General features: G+C 41.2%; 2 protein-coding genes and 1 long non-coding RNA gene across 4 annotated transcripts in view; 1 reads left to right on the forward strand and 2 right to left on the reverse strand.

Annotated features, from left to right (window-relative positions):
* LOC310672442 overlaps positions 1-13533 on the reverse strand; it is a 131253-nt gene that overhangs the window by 73570 nt on the left and 44150 nt on the right. The gene's annotated exons all lie outside the window — the stretch shown is intronic.
* Positions 351-4102, forward strand: LOC310672392 (uncharacterized protein C3orf62). 2 transcript variants are annotated; one of them, XM_083429549.1, is made up of 4 exons: positions 351-774; positions 1772-2201; positions 2638-2729; positions 3734-4102. In XM_083429549.1, the coding sequence occupies exons 2-4, from the start codon at positions 1777-1779 to the stop codon at positions 3982-3984; spliced, it is 768 nt and encodes a 255-aa protein (XP_083285675.1). In that variant the 5' UTR covers positions 351-774; positions 1772-1776; the 3' UTR covers positions 3985-4102. The 2 variants fall into 2 exon arrangements, with proteins under 2 accessions (XP_083285675.1, XP_083285676.1); XM_083429550.1 differs by lacking the exon at positions 351-774 and adding an exon at positions 786-981.
* EMC3 (ER membrane protein complex subunit 3) lies at positions 4804-13530 on the reverse strand. The gene is made up of 9 exons (XM_083429548.1): positions 13403-13530; positions 12383-12579; positions 11127-11184; positions 10127-10220; positions 8938-9042; positions 8613-8694; positions 8408-8487; positions 7981-8063; positions 4804-6693 (listed from the first exon to the last, which is right to left on the reverse strand). Exons 2-9 carry the CDS (start codon positions 12535-12537, stop codon positions 6565-6567), a joined length of 786 nt encoding a protein of 261 aa, XP_083285674.1. The 5' UTR covers positions 12538-12579; positions 13403-13530; the 3' UTR covers positions 4804-6564.

Here is a 13533-nt window from a genome sequence, read left to right on the forward strand (position 1 = left end):
TTGAATAGGTGATTTCCTTCTTTGCCAATCCATGTTAAAATGTGGGGGTTCTTGAGTGAATCCTAGTATAGTATTAAGTCCTACATTGGATCAGCTATGGAGCAGTGCCAAGGAAAAGCAGAGGTGACAGAAAGATGCCAAAGAGATAAAGAACTACATAACGTTTAGACATAGGGAAGTTTTTAATGTTTGATATTTTACTATGTTATATATATGCTGTCAGATGGCCAGAGTAGCTTGGGAAACCCAGTAAGATGGGTATAAATAATAAAATTCATTATTCTTATTGATTGCCTGCTTTGGGGTGAGGAGCCTGTGGTCATCCAGAGGTTGCTGGATTACAGTTCCCATAATTGCTGATCATTGGCTAGCTGGGGCTAATGTGAGATGGAGCCCAGTACCCTCTAGAGGACCACAGCCCTGGGTTATGTGACAAGCACTAGGTAAAAAATGCTAGGTGGGAAACATCAGTTGGCACCAAGAAGGTTATGTGGCAGAGAGATGATTTTACTCAAAGTTGATTTTGAAATGGTCTGTCTTATGCTGTTGGGCAAAAGGCACCAAGTACAATCTTGAGAGAAAGTTCTAGCAGAGGGGAAAGGTTCCGTGACAGTTGAAAACCTTCAGTAGAGGGGGGAGGCAACAGACTGTTTACTAGAAGTATCCAGATCCAGTTGTTGATCATCCCCATGTTACTCAAAAGTGCTTAAGCAATCGATCTTCTATCCTGCACTTGTCTTGATATTGGGACGACTTGGTAAACCATCACAACAGGTGAACAATTCAGAGTTGATTTGTGTGTAGGATGGATTGCTCCACGTTCAATTTACAAGGGGCATTTATTCAAACTATGAAAGCGTGTTAAATTACTCGTTAGCACTTATTAACCACTCAGTAGTCACAAGAGTAGAAAAAATGGTCCATTCTTGTACCTTGTTAATAGATGAAGTGAAAGGTTGTTGACTGCAAGTAAAGAACCAGGTAAGCTATAGTGGCTTTCTGGATATATTGGGAGAATATAACGGGATTTCTATGGCTGGGTTTTACTAGAGCAAGTGTCTAGTAAAACTGTCACACACACCTTAATTGACACAAGCCTGATGAGTTTTGAATAAGTTTTCAAGCAAGAGTTTGAAGGTTAATATTGCAGGTGCCTGCTAAATCTCTATTGGACGTTCATTCCACAGGAGGTCAGTAACACTGAAGGATCAGTTTTGTGCTGATGTCAAATGTGCCTCACCAACTTGGGGGACAGCCATTGATTCTCCCACAGGTATTGGTGATCGAGCTGGGATATAAGGGTCCTCCTTATCCTTACAGCCTTGTAACGTAGATTAGGCTGGTCTCAAATTCACCTGACAAGTTTAACATCTGAATAAGGTTTTGAAGACATGTCTTCCTGAAGAAAGTCTAGCAGGAAGTATTGTATGCTATGCAAATGTCAAACTACAATGGATTATAAGTAGCCCTGAATAAAACAATCTAAAGTGTACTTGAGCACTCATGTAAAAATCATGGCCTATGTGTGAAGTATTTGAGAAATCGCATCCGATTTTTTAATCCTTTTTGTTTTTAATGTTGCATTAACATTCAGTAATCCATCTGTGTCAAGGACATAGTATATTGAGAAAAGGAAATGCTAGGATTAGCTGACTGCACTATAACTGAATGGATTGGCAACTTAGTATTGATTTCAATCTGCGCACCCTCCCAACTTTATATTTTCTTATATAACCAAACTCCTGGACAACGTGATACTTCTTCCTTTCAGGTAAGATGTCAGAAAAACTGAACAGATGCCGTAAGGAGCTAACTGCAGCTATTGACAGAGCAGTGGAAGACCTCTTGGTTCCTTTCCCCCCCTCCCCAGATTCCACCACTGATCAGAACTTTGACTTGCAGACAGCACAGCCCTCTTCACCCCTAAATGCAGATCTCTTTAGTCAGAAGGGAGAACTTACTCTTTCAACTGTGTATTGCCCCCAGTCATCTTTACCAGTCTCTTCCACTCCTGAAAAGGAGAATCCCCTCTTCAGGCCAAACTTAATTCCAGTGACTACCGCTTCCAACGTTCCATGTACAAAACGGGAACCCTTGACAAGCAAGGAAAACACATGGCTACATCCTCCCATCTTCATGGCTGACCGGCAGTTTTTTATCAGCCCAGAAGACAGTGAGAGATGGAGGAAAGGACATCTAAGGTATGCTCTGCTTGTCACAGGCTTAATTTTTGTCTTAGGATGAATAGCACTGAGCTTCTATTCGGATGACTGTTGATATGGCTTCAGACTGGTCCAAAGAGCTGGCTCAAACTATGTTGTCACATGAGAAATATATTTATTAATTAACAATTTGCCACCTTTCAGAGATGCTCAAATCCCACTGCCTTTCTCTGTGGAATGGTAAGGCACAGTGTTAGGGTGCTCCTCATGGTTCAGTTTTAGACCACCTCTACTAACTGTTTTGTAATTGCTGGTGCAAGCACATTTATTTCTCAACATACAGGAAAGTTCTAAAACATGATTCAGAAAGCTAAGATATACTAGTGTAAAATTTTGGTAGAGATCATACACTTTAGAGAATGTTTAACTGAACAATTTAAGACCAGTCTCCATAACGTGTTTCTGTGGTGTTTAGCAAACCTGATGAAAGGCCTGTGAAGTCAGAAGCAAGTATAAGTGCCACTGATGTTCCTCCACAGAGCCTGAAAGATCTTGCCAATATGAGTGGTAAGTGTTGTCTGCCCTGCTTACCAGACATGGCTTTTTAAAACTGGCACTGTAAAGAGCAATTGAGTTGCGTACCTGCAGAGTCTGTAATAGACTGTGTAACCTGGTGAAGTATCTTTAGTTATTTCTCCATTACATGAACAAGCAGTCAGTACTATTTTAATCAAGTTCTTAACCAATAGCTGCTAGAGTGAATGCATTATTACAGGGTGTACCATGGCAAATAATTTTAGCAGAAAGCCAAGGGCTTGAACAGCAGAAAAGGTTAAGCATGCATATCCTTGAAATAAGACTTTCTGACTTGGAAACAGTTACATATGGCTAGGGAAGAATACTTTAGACCAGGATGGCTAACCTTTTGGATCCAATGATTGATCTGGTGAATAGGGAGATGGAGGCTCTGTACTCTGATCCTTCCATCACAATGGGAATGCAGCTTCTTTCCCACTCACCAGGTAATTTATCGGGTGAGTGGGAGACCATTTGCATCCTGAACTTGCACAAGCCTTCTGAGAAGTACTCTACATGCAGGAAGAATTGAATGGGTAAAAGAATTAACCACCATCCCTGCCAAATTCCTGGGGGTGAGGAGAGAGAGAGAAGAGAAGGGCATAGAAAAGTCTTGGCAGGCAGGATGCAGCTCATAGGTGCATCATTCTTCCTTTAGACCACTGTGGCCCAATTAGCATTCATAATTTAGAATCCTTCACATCCATTGCTACACACTTGCTTTCAAGCCATCACCTATTGATAAACATGAAGATACTTTATCCCAAAGCTGGAAAGGGAGGTATTTGAGTAATTGTTATTAGAATGCTAAAAGCAATGGGTTCCTCTTTAGGGAAAAAAAAGCCTAGTACTTGCACTCACTTTACATGTTGGCCAATGGAAGCTTAGCAGGAGTGTTTATGCTGAAAATCTCTCTTATGTATCAGCTATTCATCAAGTTGTGCAGATATTTAGGGGCAGGACTGATAAGTTGCATTCTTGTTTTTACACTGAAGATAACCCAGCTATTTGGCCATCGGAGAGGATGCACAGGAAAACTGACTTTGAGAATGAACTTCAGCAGATGTCTAGGCTCTCAAGTGAACTGTTTCCTCTAGATGAGGCCTCAGCCTTGGATCCGAGTGCACAGATCGGTTTCAGAAAGGTCCTGGAGCATACCTTAGAGGATGAAGCCATTATTGAAACACTGCTGGATATGGAAGAGGATTACAAACCAAACAGCTCCACTTTGCAGCAGCTGCAGTAGAAAGGCTGGTGTGAGGTGTGAGCTATTTAAGATTTGACAATTAATGCTTTTGAACCATGGAAACTTAGGCAAATAATCCTTTCTGTTGCAAGATGCACTATTAAAGTGATTTACAATAGTGTGGCGTTATAGTGTTTTCCCCATAGGCTAATGAACACTGAACACTATCTAGGCCTGGATCAGAAGATACTACCCTTAAGATATTGTCCTCCTGTCTTTTGAGGAACAACTTATCCGCAATGTGCGTGACAAGGGGTAACTGATTATATAGTCATGGTTTCCCACTACATTTGTCAGGCAATGGGATGGTACAAATCCAACTACATTATGGCAAAACTGCCTTAAAGTTCTTCAAGTTTTTAGCTGCCTTATTTTGTAAAGCTATTCAAGAGAAAATGCTTGCAAGGACAGGATGAGATATTGTGAAAGTGATTTTAGAAGTAAGTAACTACAAAGTGAACATTTAAATTTACTTCATGCACCTTAAAACATTCAGCATCTACTATACAGTGGTACCTCAGGTTAAGTACTTAATTCGTTCCGGAGGTCCATACTTAACCTGAAACTGTTCTTAACCTGAAGCACTACTTTAGCTAATGGGGCCTCCTTCTGCTACTGTGCCGCTGGAGCACGATTTCTGTTCTCATCCTGAAGCAAAGTTCTTAACCTGAAGCACTATTTCTGGGTTAGTGGAGTCTGTAACCTGAAGCGTCTGTAACCCAAGGTACCACTGTAGTACAGAAACCTCTTTACATTCCCCTCAAGAGCAGATTTACAATCTGCCACAAAGGGGGGCAGGGAATATGTACACCATCAAGGTTGAAGAACAGTCTAAGAGTTTATTTGCTATAAACATGGAGATAACAAGCAGCCATACCCATCTCCCAGTACCCCAAACATACACTTGTGATAAATCATCTTTTGCTTTTCAAGTTATTGTGTATAGGTAGCTTTAACCATTTCAGTTGCAGGGGGCAATGCTTATTAGTAAAGCAGTCTTGATGCTGGAGTCAAATTAGGTCACTGCTTAGGATGGATTTTATCATATTAAAAGCAGTTTTCTCATAAGCCTACAACTGGATGGAGAGATGTGTCTTTAGAAGCAGAGAACAAAATGAAAGCTTCTGAATTTCACTAACGAACACTTTATAACTTACTCTAAACATAAATATACTGCTGCAGCAAGGGAGAGCTGTACATAGGCAGAAATGGGCAACAGGATATATTTCAGAGCCTCACTGACATGGGCAGATACAGCTGCTCCAGGAGGGATGTAATACTTTCCCTTACAGTACTAGCTACTGCATGCGACCAGAGCTGAACCAGAATTCTGTTTCATTGACACATTATCTTGTTTCTTAAAGACACAATTACAGTGAGCAGCTCCCTTCATTTTTCTCAGGCATAAAAACATAAGCCAAGGCCACGTGTTATTCCAAAAGGATAATCAAATGCTTACATTCTGACCAACTTCAGACTATGGCATCAGTAGCCTTTTCTTTACTGTCACACCATGCCAACTGACCCCCAGTCATTATAGAACATTTTATCTAATCAACCTAGTTCTGTTATTATGAATCTGAGGAATGTGCATTGTCTTCTGATTATACAAACGAGCCCCCAAGAAGCACTGAACTATAATTCACCAAGTACCTTAGGTCATACATATTGGGAGACTTCAGATGCTTGTTCCCTAATGGACGATAAGAGCAAAAGATCAAAGCTTGTCTTCCAAAGACAAACCAGTATCTTAATAAAAAAGGGATTTTCCTTGGTTCTAGATCATGTCTTAAAAACATTTAAATCAAATTCTTAAAATGAAAGAAGTCTACTCACAAATAGATTCAGTGCTGCTGCCATCTAAAGTCAAAGTGTACCAATGGTCCCTTTTCAATACCAAAATCAGGGTTTAGTTACTGCTCCAGCAGACCCTAAACCTCTGACCATGCACTTAGGGGGCAGGAGAAAGAGTGGCTCTAGAGACAACAGGTCGCTTCTAGTCCAGTCCCTAATCAAGCCTTTCTCCTCAAAAGAACCAGCCTCCCAGTAGACAGAGGAGGACCTCAGTCTGTGGACCACTGAATGGCAACAGTAAGGAGAATCATCTTTGGATGCTTCTCTCATCTAAATTCAAGTCTTTGAGTATTGGCAGTTATGCTGCATATGCAGCAAGGCTGAGCCCTGGCAATGAGAGATGCTTCAAGGGTTAAATCTTATACCAATATTTTAATCATTAATGGATTCTGACTTAGGCTTAGTATGTCTCTAGAGTAGCAGGTACATTTAAAATTTGCAGGGACCCACACAATTTCAAGTTTTCCTGAATCATAAATGTTTCTTCCAGTAAGTTTGGTCAATCACTACAAGTTTAGTAGTTTGCCTTCTGACATGACTATTAGCAGCTGCCAAATCAGAGCTCCATGTGACTCAAAAGGCATCAGAGGAGACCTCAGAAGCAAGACTCTGTCCTGCAGGTATATAACTCACATACGTTCTGACCATCTTTATTCTGGCCACCAGTAAGAGTACATTATAGATAAATAAACACAAACTGACTTAATGCCAACCATATGAAGCAACTCAGAACATGGACGTCTGCAGCTCTTCCTTAAACATGCCTTCAAAGCGGAGGTCTTTAGCCATGAGTTCCTCTTCAACATCCTCTAGGGCCCACTGATGGTCAGTCAGTTCTAGAGCCTCCCATTCTGTCTGCAGTGATAAAGTAAAAACATTGATGCAGCCAACAGAAGTGTACCAACCACCTACTTTCCATCTTGGAAAAAAGCCTTTGCTCAACAATTCTGCCTTAATTTATTCATCCTGCTTTAGACTCTGAATCTTGAACAAGGACACTGAAGTTTGTGACTGAACTGTATGTGTGCAGAGTGATTAAATAGTAGGAACTTGCAAAGAATAATTATTATGTGTACAAGGAAGCAGCAAGGCTATTGAACATACAGTGGTACCCCGCAAGACGAATGCCTCGCAAGACGGAAAACCCGCTAGACGAAAGGGTTTTCCGTTTTTCGATGCGCTTCGCAGGACAAATTTCCCTATGGGCTTGCTTCGCAAGACGAAAATGTCTTGCGAGTCTTGAGATTTTTTTTCGCTCCCCACCCCCTTTTTCTAAGCCGCTAAACCGCTAATAGCCTTTTAGCAGCTAATCTGCTAATCCCTTAAGCCTTTAATAGCCGCTAATAGCGCTAATCCGCTAATAGGGTTGCTTCGCAAGACAAAAAAACCGCTAGACGAAGAGACTCGCGGAACGAATTAATTTCGTCTTGCGAGGCACCACTGTACAAGCAGATATGTTTGGGGGAGGGGACAGGTCCTGACAGCTAACAACAGCCTGCAATACTAAACGGAGATCATTGGGCATTTCTGGTTAGTGTGTACATGGCTGCTAGTGCCTAGCATTTGACAAGTTTGCTGTTTTCTGGAGATTAAGCTTTTATTTTACTGCACAACTTGCAGACAGAAGAACAGCTCAGAACGCATGAAGCTACTTATGGGGTTTGAAACCTCTGTTTCTTATTTCTTGCAACTAGTACTGTAAAACAAGTTTCTGTTCAGCATATTTCCACTTTGTATACAATGTTAAGTATCTTCTCCATACAGGTCATCAACTAGAATACGGTATATTTTAATGCATAGGTTTTCAAACTTTCTACCCCCTGGACACTCTAACTTTACCATTTTGTCTTCCAAGGACCCCACCCATACCCCCCTGGTAATAATGGGCACTTCTTTTGGCTAAGCTTCTCCACCATTACTGATCTTCTCATCTAGTGTTTCCTGATGAATGGAAGTTTTATCTACCCTAAAGCGGCATGAAAAGATTACAATAGAATAGGGGTTTCCAATCACACTCCTATAAGCTACAAAATTTAAGGTTTTAATCCTTTGAAGTATTTTTTCTGTACATTCAAGGAATAGAAGCAAGGCTACGTGAAGCTTGAGCAGCTCGTTTCAGCAACTGGAACAGAAGCCTCATACCTTGAATGCTTTATTAGTATCTGCAGGCATGGCCATTGCCGCCCCTGTCATCTGCTCCTGCATTACTCTGGACTGATCGGCAGCTGTAAATATGAAAGAGTGACTCGTGTGACTCTATATAACAGTAGCAAGACCATCAAAGCTGGGAAAAATTAAGAATGTGAGCATTATAGTGCTGTGCTCAGGTAGACAGCAAAATATCTCCTTTGTATTGTACAAGTTAGGCTGAGGTCTCAGTCAGGTATGCTTAACTTTCTTCAGCCTTAATAAGCTGAAGACAAGATTTTTGTCTATTATTGCTGGAAATTCTTACAATTTACTAATATTAGCAACTAGGTCAAAATTCCTAAGAAACATTTAAGCATAGTTTGGCACATTTAATAAATCAAGAATCACTCTTACTTTTACATAAATAGCAGTTTCTTACCATTATCTTGACCGAGAATGAGGGTATAAATGCTTCGAAGTCCAAACACATTCAGAAAATACCAAGAAGCAGAGCTAACCCTAACAAACCAAAGAAACTGAGTGTCATTTAAACAAATGCACAAATGCCCAATTCCCAACACTGCTGTAACTTTCACAGTTTTAGATAGACAAAGATTGTTTGAAGGACAGTGAAGGATTCTTACCAGGATGCATCCAAAGTAAGCAACTCAATACCCTGCTGTAGCATTGGTTTAAAACGAAGCGTCAAAGGAAAGGGGACTTTTGCTGTAAAAAATAAAAATATGGTCAGAAACAATTATGATTATTACAAAGCACCATAAAACGCAGTGCTTTGCAGGGGAATATAACTGAAGGGAAATTTCTCTCACAAGAAGCTTAAAACCTGTGACAGGGAACACAAACACTCAGCTAATGAAAATGCTGATTAAATTTGGGATTTCAGAAGCATCAGGGGATTTTAGAAGGCCTCCAGACCACACAAGTTTAGATTCCTAAACTGACACTTACTTGTGACAAAACCAGAAAAGGTCATGTTGATCCAGCCTCCGATAAGGATCATAGGAAGTACATTTGTTACATTCCCTTTCATCATATCTGTCAGCATAGTAGGATCTGCAAAGCAAATGCAGTTAAAGTGACCACACAATAGACAGTCTACACACCCATGGATTTCTGAAGTTTGGGTATACTACTTTAAAACAAAGGAAACTTCGTTAACATAACTGAAGAGATCACCCTGCTTTAGTCTTTAGTCTTTAATTTGCTATTTAATTTGACTTTAAGTATATCTGGGCTATTTTATGAGAAAACCAGGTAGACTTTAGAATTTGTGGCTGCTGCTAAGCACAAAAGCAAATCAGATGTTCCTATTACTACCAGAGTTAGAAACTGTGATATGAAAGCTAGGAGCTAAATGGCACCTTAAACCTAGGTTATGTCTAGGCATGCTTTTTTATAACAATAATACAAATAATACAAAGCTGAAAATGAATGAACTGCAGTTAAAATATTACGTTCATTTTTCAAATGGTCTAATCCTTCCCCTGCCCAACCCCCTAATACTATTAAGAGGGTCTCTTCAGAGTGTAGCTGGAAGTGGGGAGGCAGAAAAAGGTCCTCCTTTTCTTCCATTCTGCAGTTTTAATCTGAAATCTTAGGCACAGTACTGCACCCAGAACTCAGAAGCTGCTCATGCTAATGAAATTCCCTGTCGCAAAATGCGCCTAGAACAATGGGAGTTTCAAACACTGATTACTACTCTATTGCTCATGTTTTAGAATATACCATATTTTTCGCCCCATAGGACGCACTTTTTCCCCTCCAAAAATGAAGGGGAAATGTGTGTGCGTCCTATGGGGCGAATGCAGGCTTTCACCTATGGGGCTCCCACGGCTTGCGGAGAGTTGCCTGCATGCCGAAGGCTGGGCGCGCTGAGCTCAGCGCGCCCAGACTTCATGCAGCTCTCCGCAAGGTGCGGGAGCCCGGCACCGGGCTCCCATGGCTTGCGGAGAGTTGCCTGTTCTGGGGGCTGGGGTCGGGGGAAGCTCGGGCTTCCCCCGCCCCAGCCCCGCGCCTGGGGGGGAAATAATTTTTTTCCTTTATTTCCCCCCCAAAAAACTAGGTGCGCCTTATGGGACGGTGCGTCCTATAGGGCGAAAAATACGGTAACAAACTCTTAGGAAGCCTTCTTACTTACCTGTCATTGGGGAAGGTGGCACTACCTTCCTTTTAGTTTTCTTAAAGAACCCATCATCTGGATTATTGAAGTAATACTTCCGTGTCAGAAAGGACTGAAAAAAGAAAAACAAGTTCTAATGATGAAAGAAGTGGACGCAAGGCTTAAAAATTAAGCACAGGTTATTTCTCTGTAGAAGAGCTGGCAATAAGGATGACAGACATTTAACCTGCAAACGACCTACCCTGCTTTTCCAAATATTTCCAGGTTTCAATGGAAACTGTGGCAATGCATAGCCTCCTTTAATTTTTTCAAGTATCTTTGCCTGTGACATAGTTTAGGCACTTGTGATATAAACAGAGATGTAGCCAAACATTTTTACAGATAATCATGTTACACGTTTCCCAAAAGATCAGTGGCAATACAAATGATTTCCTCCGTCTAGTATGCCCATAATGTTGATAAGATGCAAAGACAAAATTATACTGAAAGCCATATGATGCTCACATTATTTTTTTAGTGCTATGCATTAAAAAAAACTTAAAACAAAGTTTGTGACGTAGAAACAAAGTAGGTCTCCAAAAGACACATTTAGACAAAGGCTGAGGTTGGATTATCAGGGAACTATGCAAGCTCTGAAGTCTGCTAGCTTGTGTCTGTTATGAGCCACTTTAATTTGATAGGGATTTCCCCCCTTGGATTGATAGGATGTCCCAGATTCATTCTAACCATTAACATTTTAACTGCTGCAATTAACATTAGTTTAATCTGGTCTAAGTATCCTGATCTTAGTAACTATATTTTAAAACAGTAATAGATCCAATTTTGCAACATGACAGCAAATTAGAATGATGGATGTATATTGCTGCATATTAATAGTAATAGAAATGACTCGATCTGCTCCACAAATGTGCTTACAATGTGCATTTTAGATCCTTATGAAGACTACATTCCAAATCTTGGAACAATTAAGGTTTCCCCTTCCTCTAGTTTTTAAATTCTGACACAAATGGAAACGTACCTGCTTTGGAATGTACTTTCCATTTTCTCTGAGAACTCTGCTTCGAATCAGAACTTGACTGAAAGAAAGAAAGCCATTATCATACATATGAAATAGAAGAAGAGAATAAGGAGGAAGACAGAAAAATATTCCTGCACGAACACTGCATGTGACATTGATGCAAACTACAACCAAGAGCCTCCCAACAAGCTATTTATATTCACACAGTTCTTTCATATAAAAATCTATCATCTTTCATAGTTTAAAAACATGTGTTGAGCAAGATTTCAACAACAGCAAGAACTGATTTGGGAACTAATACTAGATATTAATCCAATAAGGGCAACAGTTTCATTCCTTGCCATAGAGGGCTGCTTCATATACTTCTTTTTTGAAACACAAAAATGCTCCATGAAGAAAACACAGGGCTGCTCATAAATATCTGAAGTGTACAAGCAGTTATTGACCAGACAGCCATTGTGGGGAACCCCCCCCCTTTTTTTAACGAGAAATCAGGGTAGAAAAATACAAATATTCAATCCATGCATTTGCTGTGAGGAAACATTATAGTGTACATACATTTCCCTATATTATCTCCATATTGTAAAACCATAAAGAAGTGAACAGTCATAGAACATGACAAAATCTACTTGAAAAGCATAGATATTTTCAATCAGATTAGCCTTGCGATTTTTAATAACTGTTTTCTTATCCCCTTCCACCATCACTACTAGTCCCTTGCTATTGTCTATGTGACTAGAAACAAACTGAAGAAAGATATACATATTTATAGAAGAAAAGCTGGGAAAAGTCCATATAAAGACTAAAGAGAGAAATCAAAATCTAAAAAGCAAAAACATTCAAAATGAAATTTAGGAATCTGAGTATTACAAATATTACAAATAACACTTTGTTTTGAATTTTCACCATTTTTAAGATGGTAAGTATGATAATCCTGAGGATTTTATTCAGCCCAGCTGACAGGATCCAGGAGCTAGGCTCCACTTTTTCTAGTCTATCTTGTGCATTCTTCTTTGCAAATATACAAAGACCAGGCCTCATTTTCCGAAAACACCCCAAACCTACCTGCTATTTGGATTTCCAGCCACAAAGGCGGGTTTAGAAGTATTCCCAAATACGTACACAGCAAGATATAACCCACCTACTGCAGTTCAGTAAAACTATGTGCTACCATAAAGTATTGTCATAAAGCTCTATAGTTGTCAATTATTAGTATAAGTGACGATGCCCAGTTTTCAGTTGCAAGCATCTTTTACCTGTCAGATACTTGCTCCTGGGTGAGTTTTTTGTCACTTTGGAGAAGGATGGATACATAGTGACGAATCATCCCCACAAAGAAGGTTATGAAGACGATTGGGAGCACCACCCATAATCGAATATTAGAGTCCAACAACAGCTCCGGCTCACTCATTGTTTAAATTCAGTTCTGGTCATGCACTTCAACCTTCAGTATCTAGGGGAACAAAGCACAAGAAGTCAATTAGAAATTTCCACTTACCTTCAACTTTCCCAAAACATTGAGCCAGTTAGTGTGTTGCTTGCCAAGTTTTATTTATTTTGAAGGCTGCCTAAGTTCCCCAGAGAACAGTGGCTTTTCTAATTCTACCCCAGCAGTCATTCCTTACACCCAGGAGTTTCTTATGCAGGTGGGGAATTCTTCTTAAGTTACAAGGCAGCCACAGCAAGACGCTGGGCAGCAATGGAAGCTCTGGGCATTAATCCCCGTTTGTCCTCAGGGAAGCACAGTGAGGCCGAATAATTTGCCACTCGAGTATCTGGTACAGGCAGAGGCCTAAGAGACAAGGCAGGAAGCAAACCGAAATGCCATTAAAAGCAAGCAGCACTCCGTGTGAAGGAGAGCTCCGCGGCCAGTTTCTAATGACAGAGAGCAATCCCGGGACCGACGAAATAGAGAAAAGCCCTCTAGAAAACGGCAAAGTCCTTAAACAAATTTCTTCACCTATTAGGACTAGGTCAACGGAAACCAGCAAATGTAAATACACGCGCACGTACACGGCCTTGCCCTTTCGGAGAAGGGATCACAGCCGGATTCCACGCACCTGGAATTAAGTCGCAGGGATGAGGCTCAAGCCCCGGCACCTCTTAAAAAAAAACCCCAACAAATTCACCACAGGTGGGGAGATTTTACACGACCCCTCAGCGGCCACAGCCGCGGCCGGCCCACCCCGGGAAGAGGAAAGCAGACGCCGCGTAGCCCCCCGCCCCTCAGGCGCACCTGCACCGCGACCCCCGCCGCGCGCCCACCGGCTCCTTACCTCTCCGGCGGCGGCAGCAGCTCGGTCTCCCTCCCCCGCTTCACCCTTCCGGGAGCGACGCCTGACTCGCTTTCGCGGCGCCCGGTAGGGAGAGACGTCGCGCGTTCGCTGACGTCACTGCGACGCGTCCC

The sequence above is a fragment of the Podarcis tiliguerta genome, assembly GCF_965153285.1.
Source record: "Podarcis tiliguerta genome assembly, chromosome: 2".
NCBI lineage: Eukaryota > Metazoa > Chordata > Lepidosauria > Squamata > Lacertidae > Podarcis > Podarcis tiliguerta.

Bases quoted from the DNA above. Each gene is read 5' to 3' on its own strand.
- LOC310672392 (XM_083429549.1), top strand. From the start codon at position 1,777: ATGTCAGAAAAACTGAACAGATGCCGTAAGGAGCTAACTGCAGCTATT. The intron at 2,202-2,637 runs GTATGCTCTGCT...TGTGGTGTTTAG, and splicing joins TGGAGGAAAGGACATCTAAG to CAAACCTGATGAAAGGCCTG. The intron at 2,730-3,733 runs GTAAGTGTTGTC...TTTACACTGAAG, and splicing joins AGATCTTGCCAATATGAGTG to ATAACCCAGCTATTTGGCCA.
- EMC3 (XM_083429548.1), bottom strand. From the start codon at position 12,537: ATGAGTGAGCCGGAGCTGTTGTTGGACTCTAATATTCGATTATGGGTG. The intron at 10,221-11,126 runs GTACGTTTCCAT...TTCTTTTTTCAG, and splicing joins GAAAGTACATTCCAAAGCAG to TCCTTTCTGACACGGAAGTA. The intron at 8,488-8,612 runs GTAAGAATCCTT...TTGGTTTGTTAG, and splicing joins CTTACTTTGGATGCATCCTG to GGTTAGCTCTGCTTCTTGGT.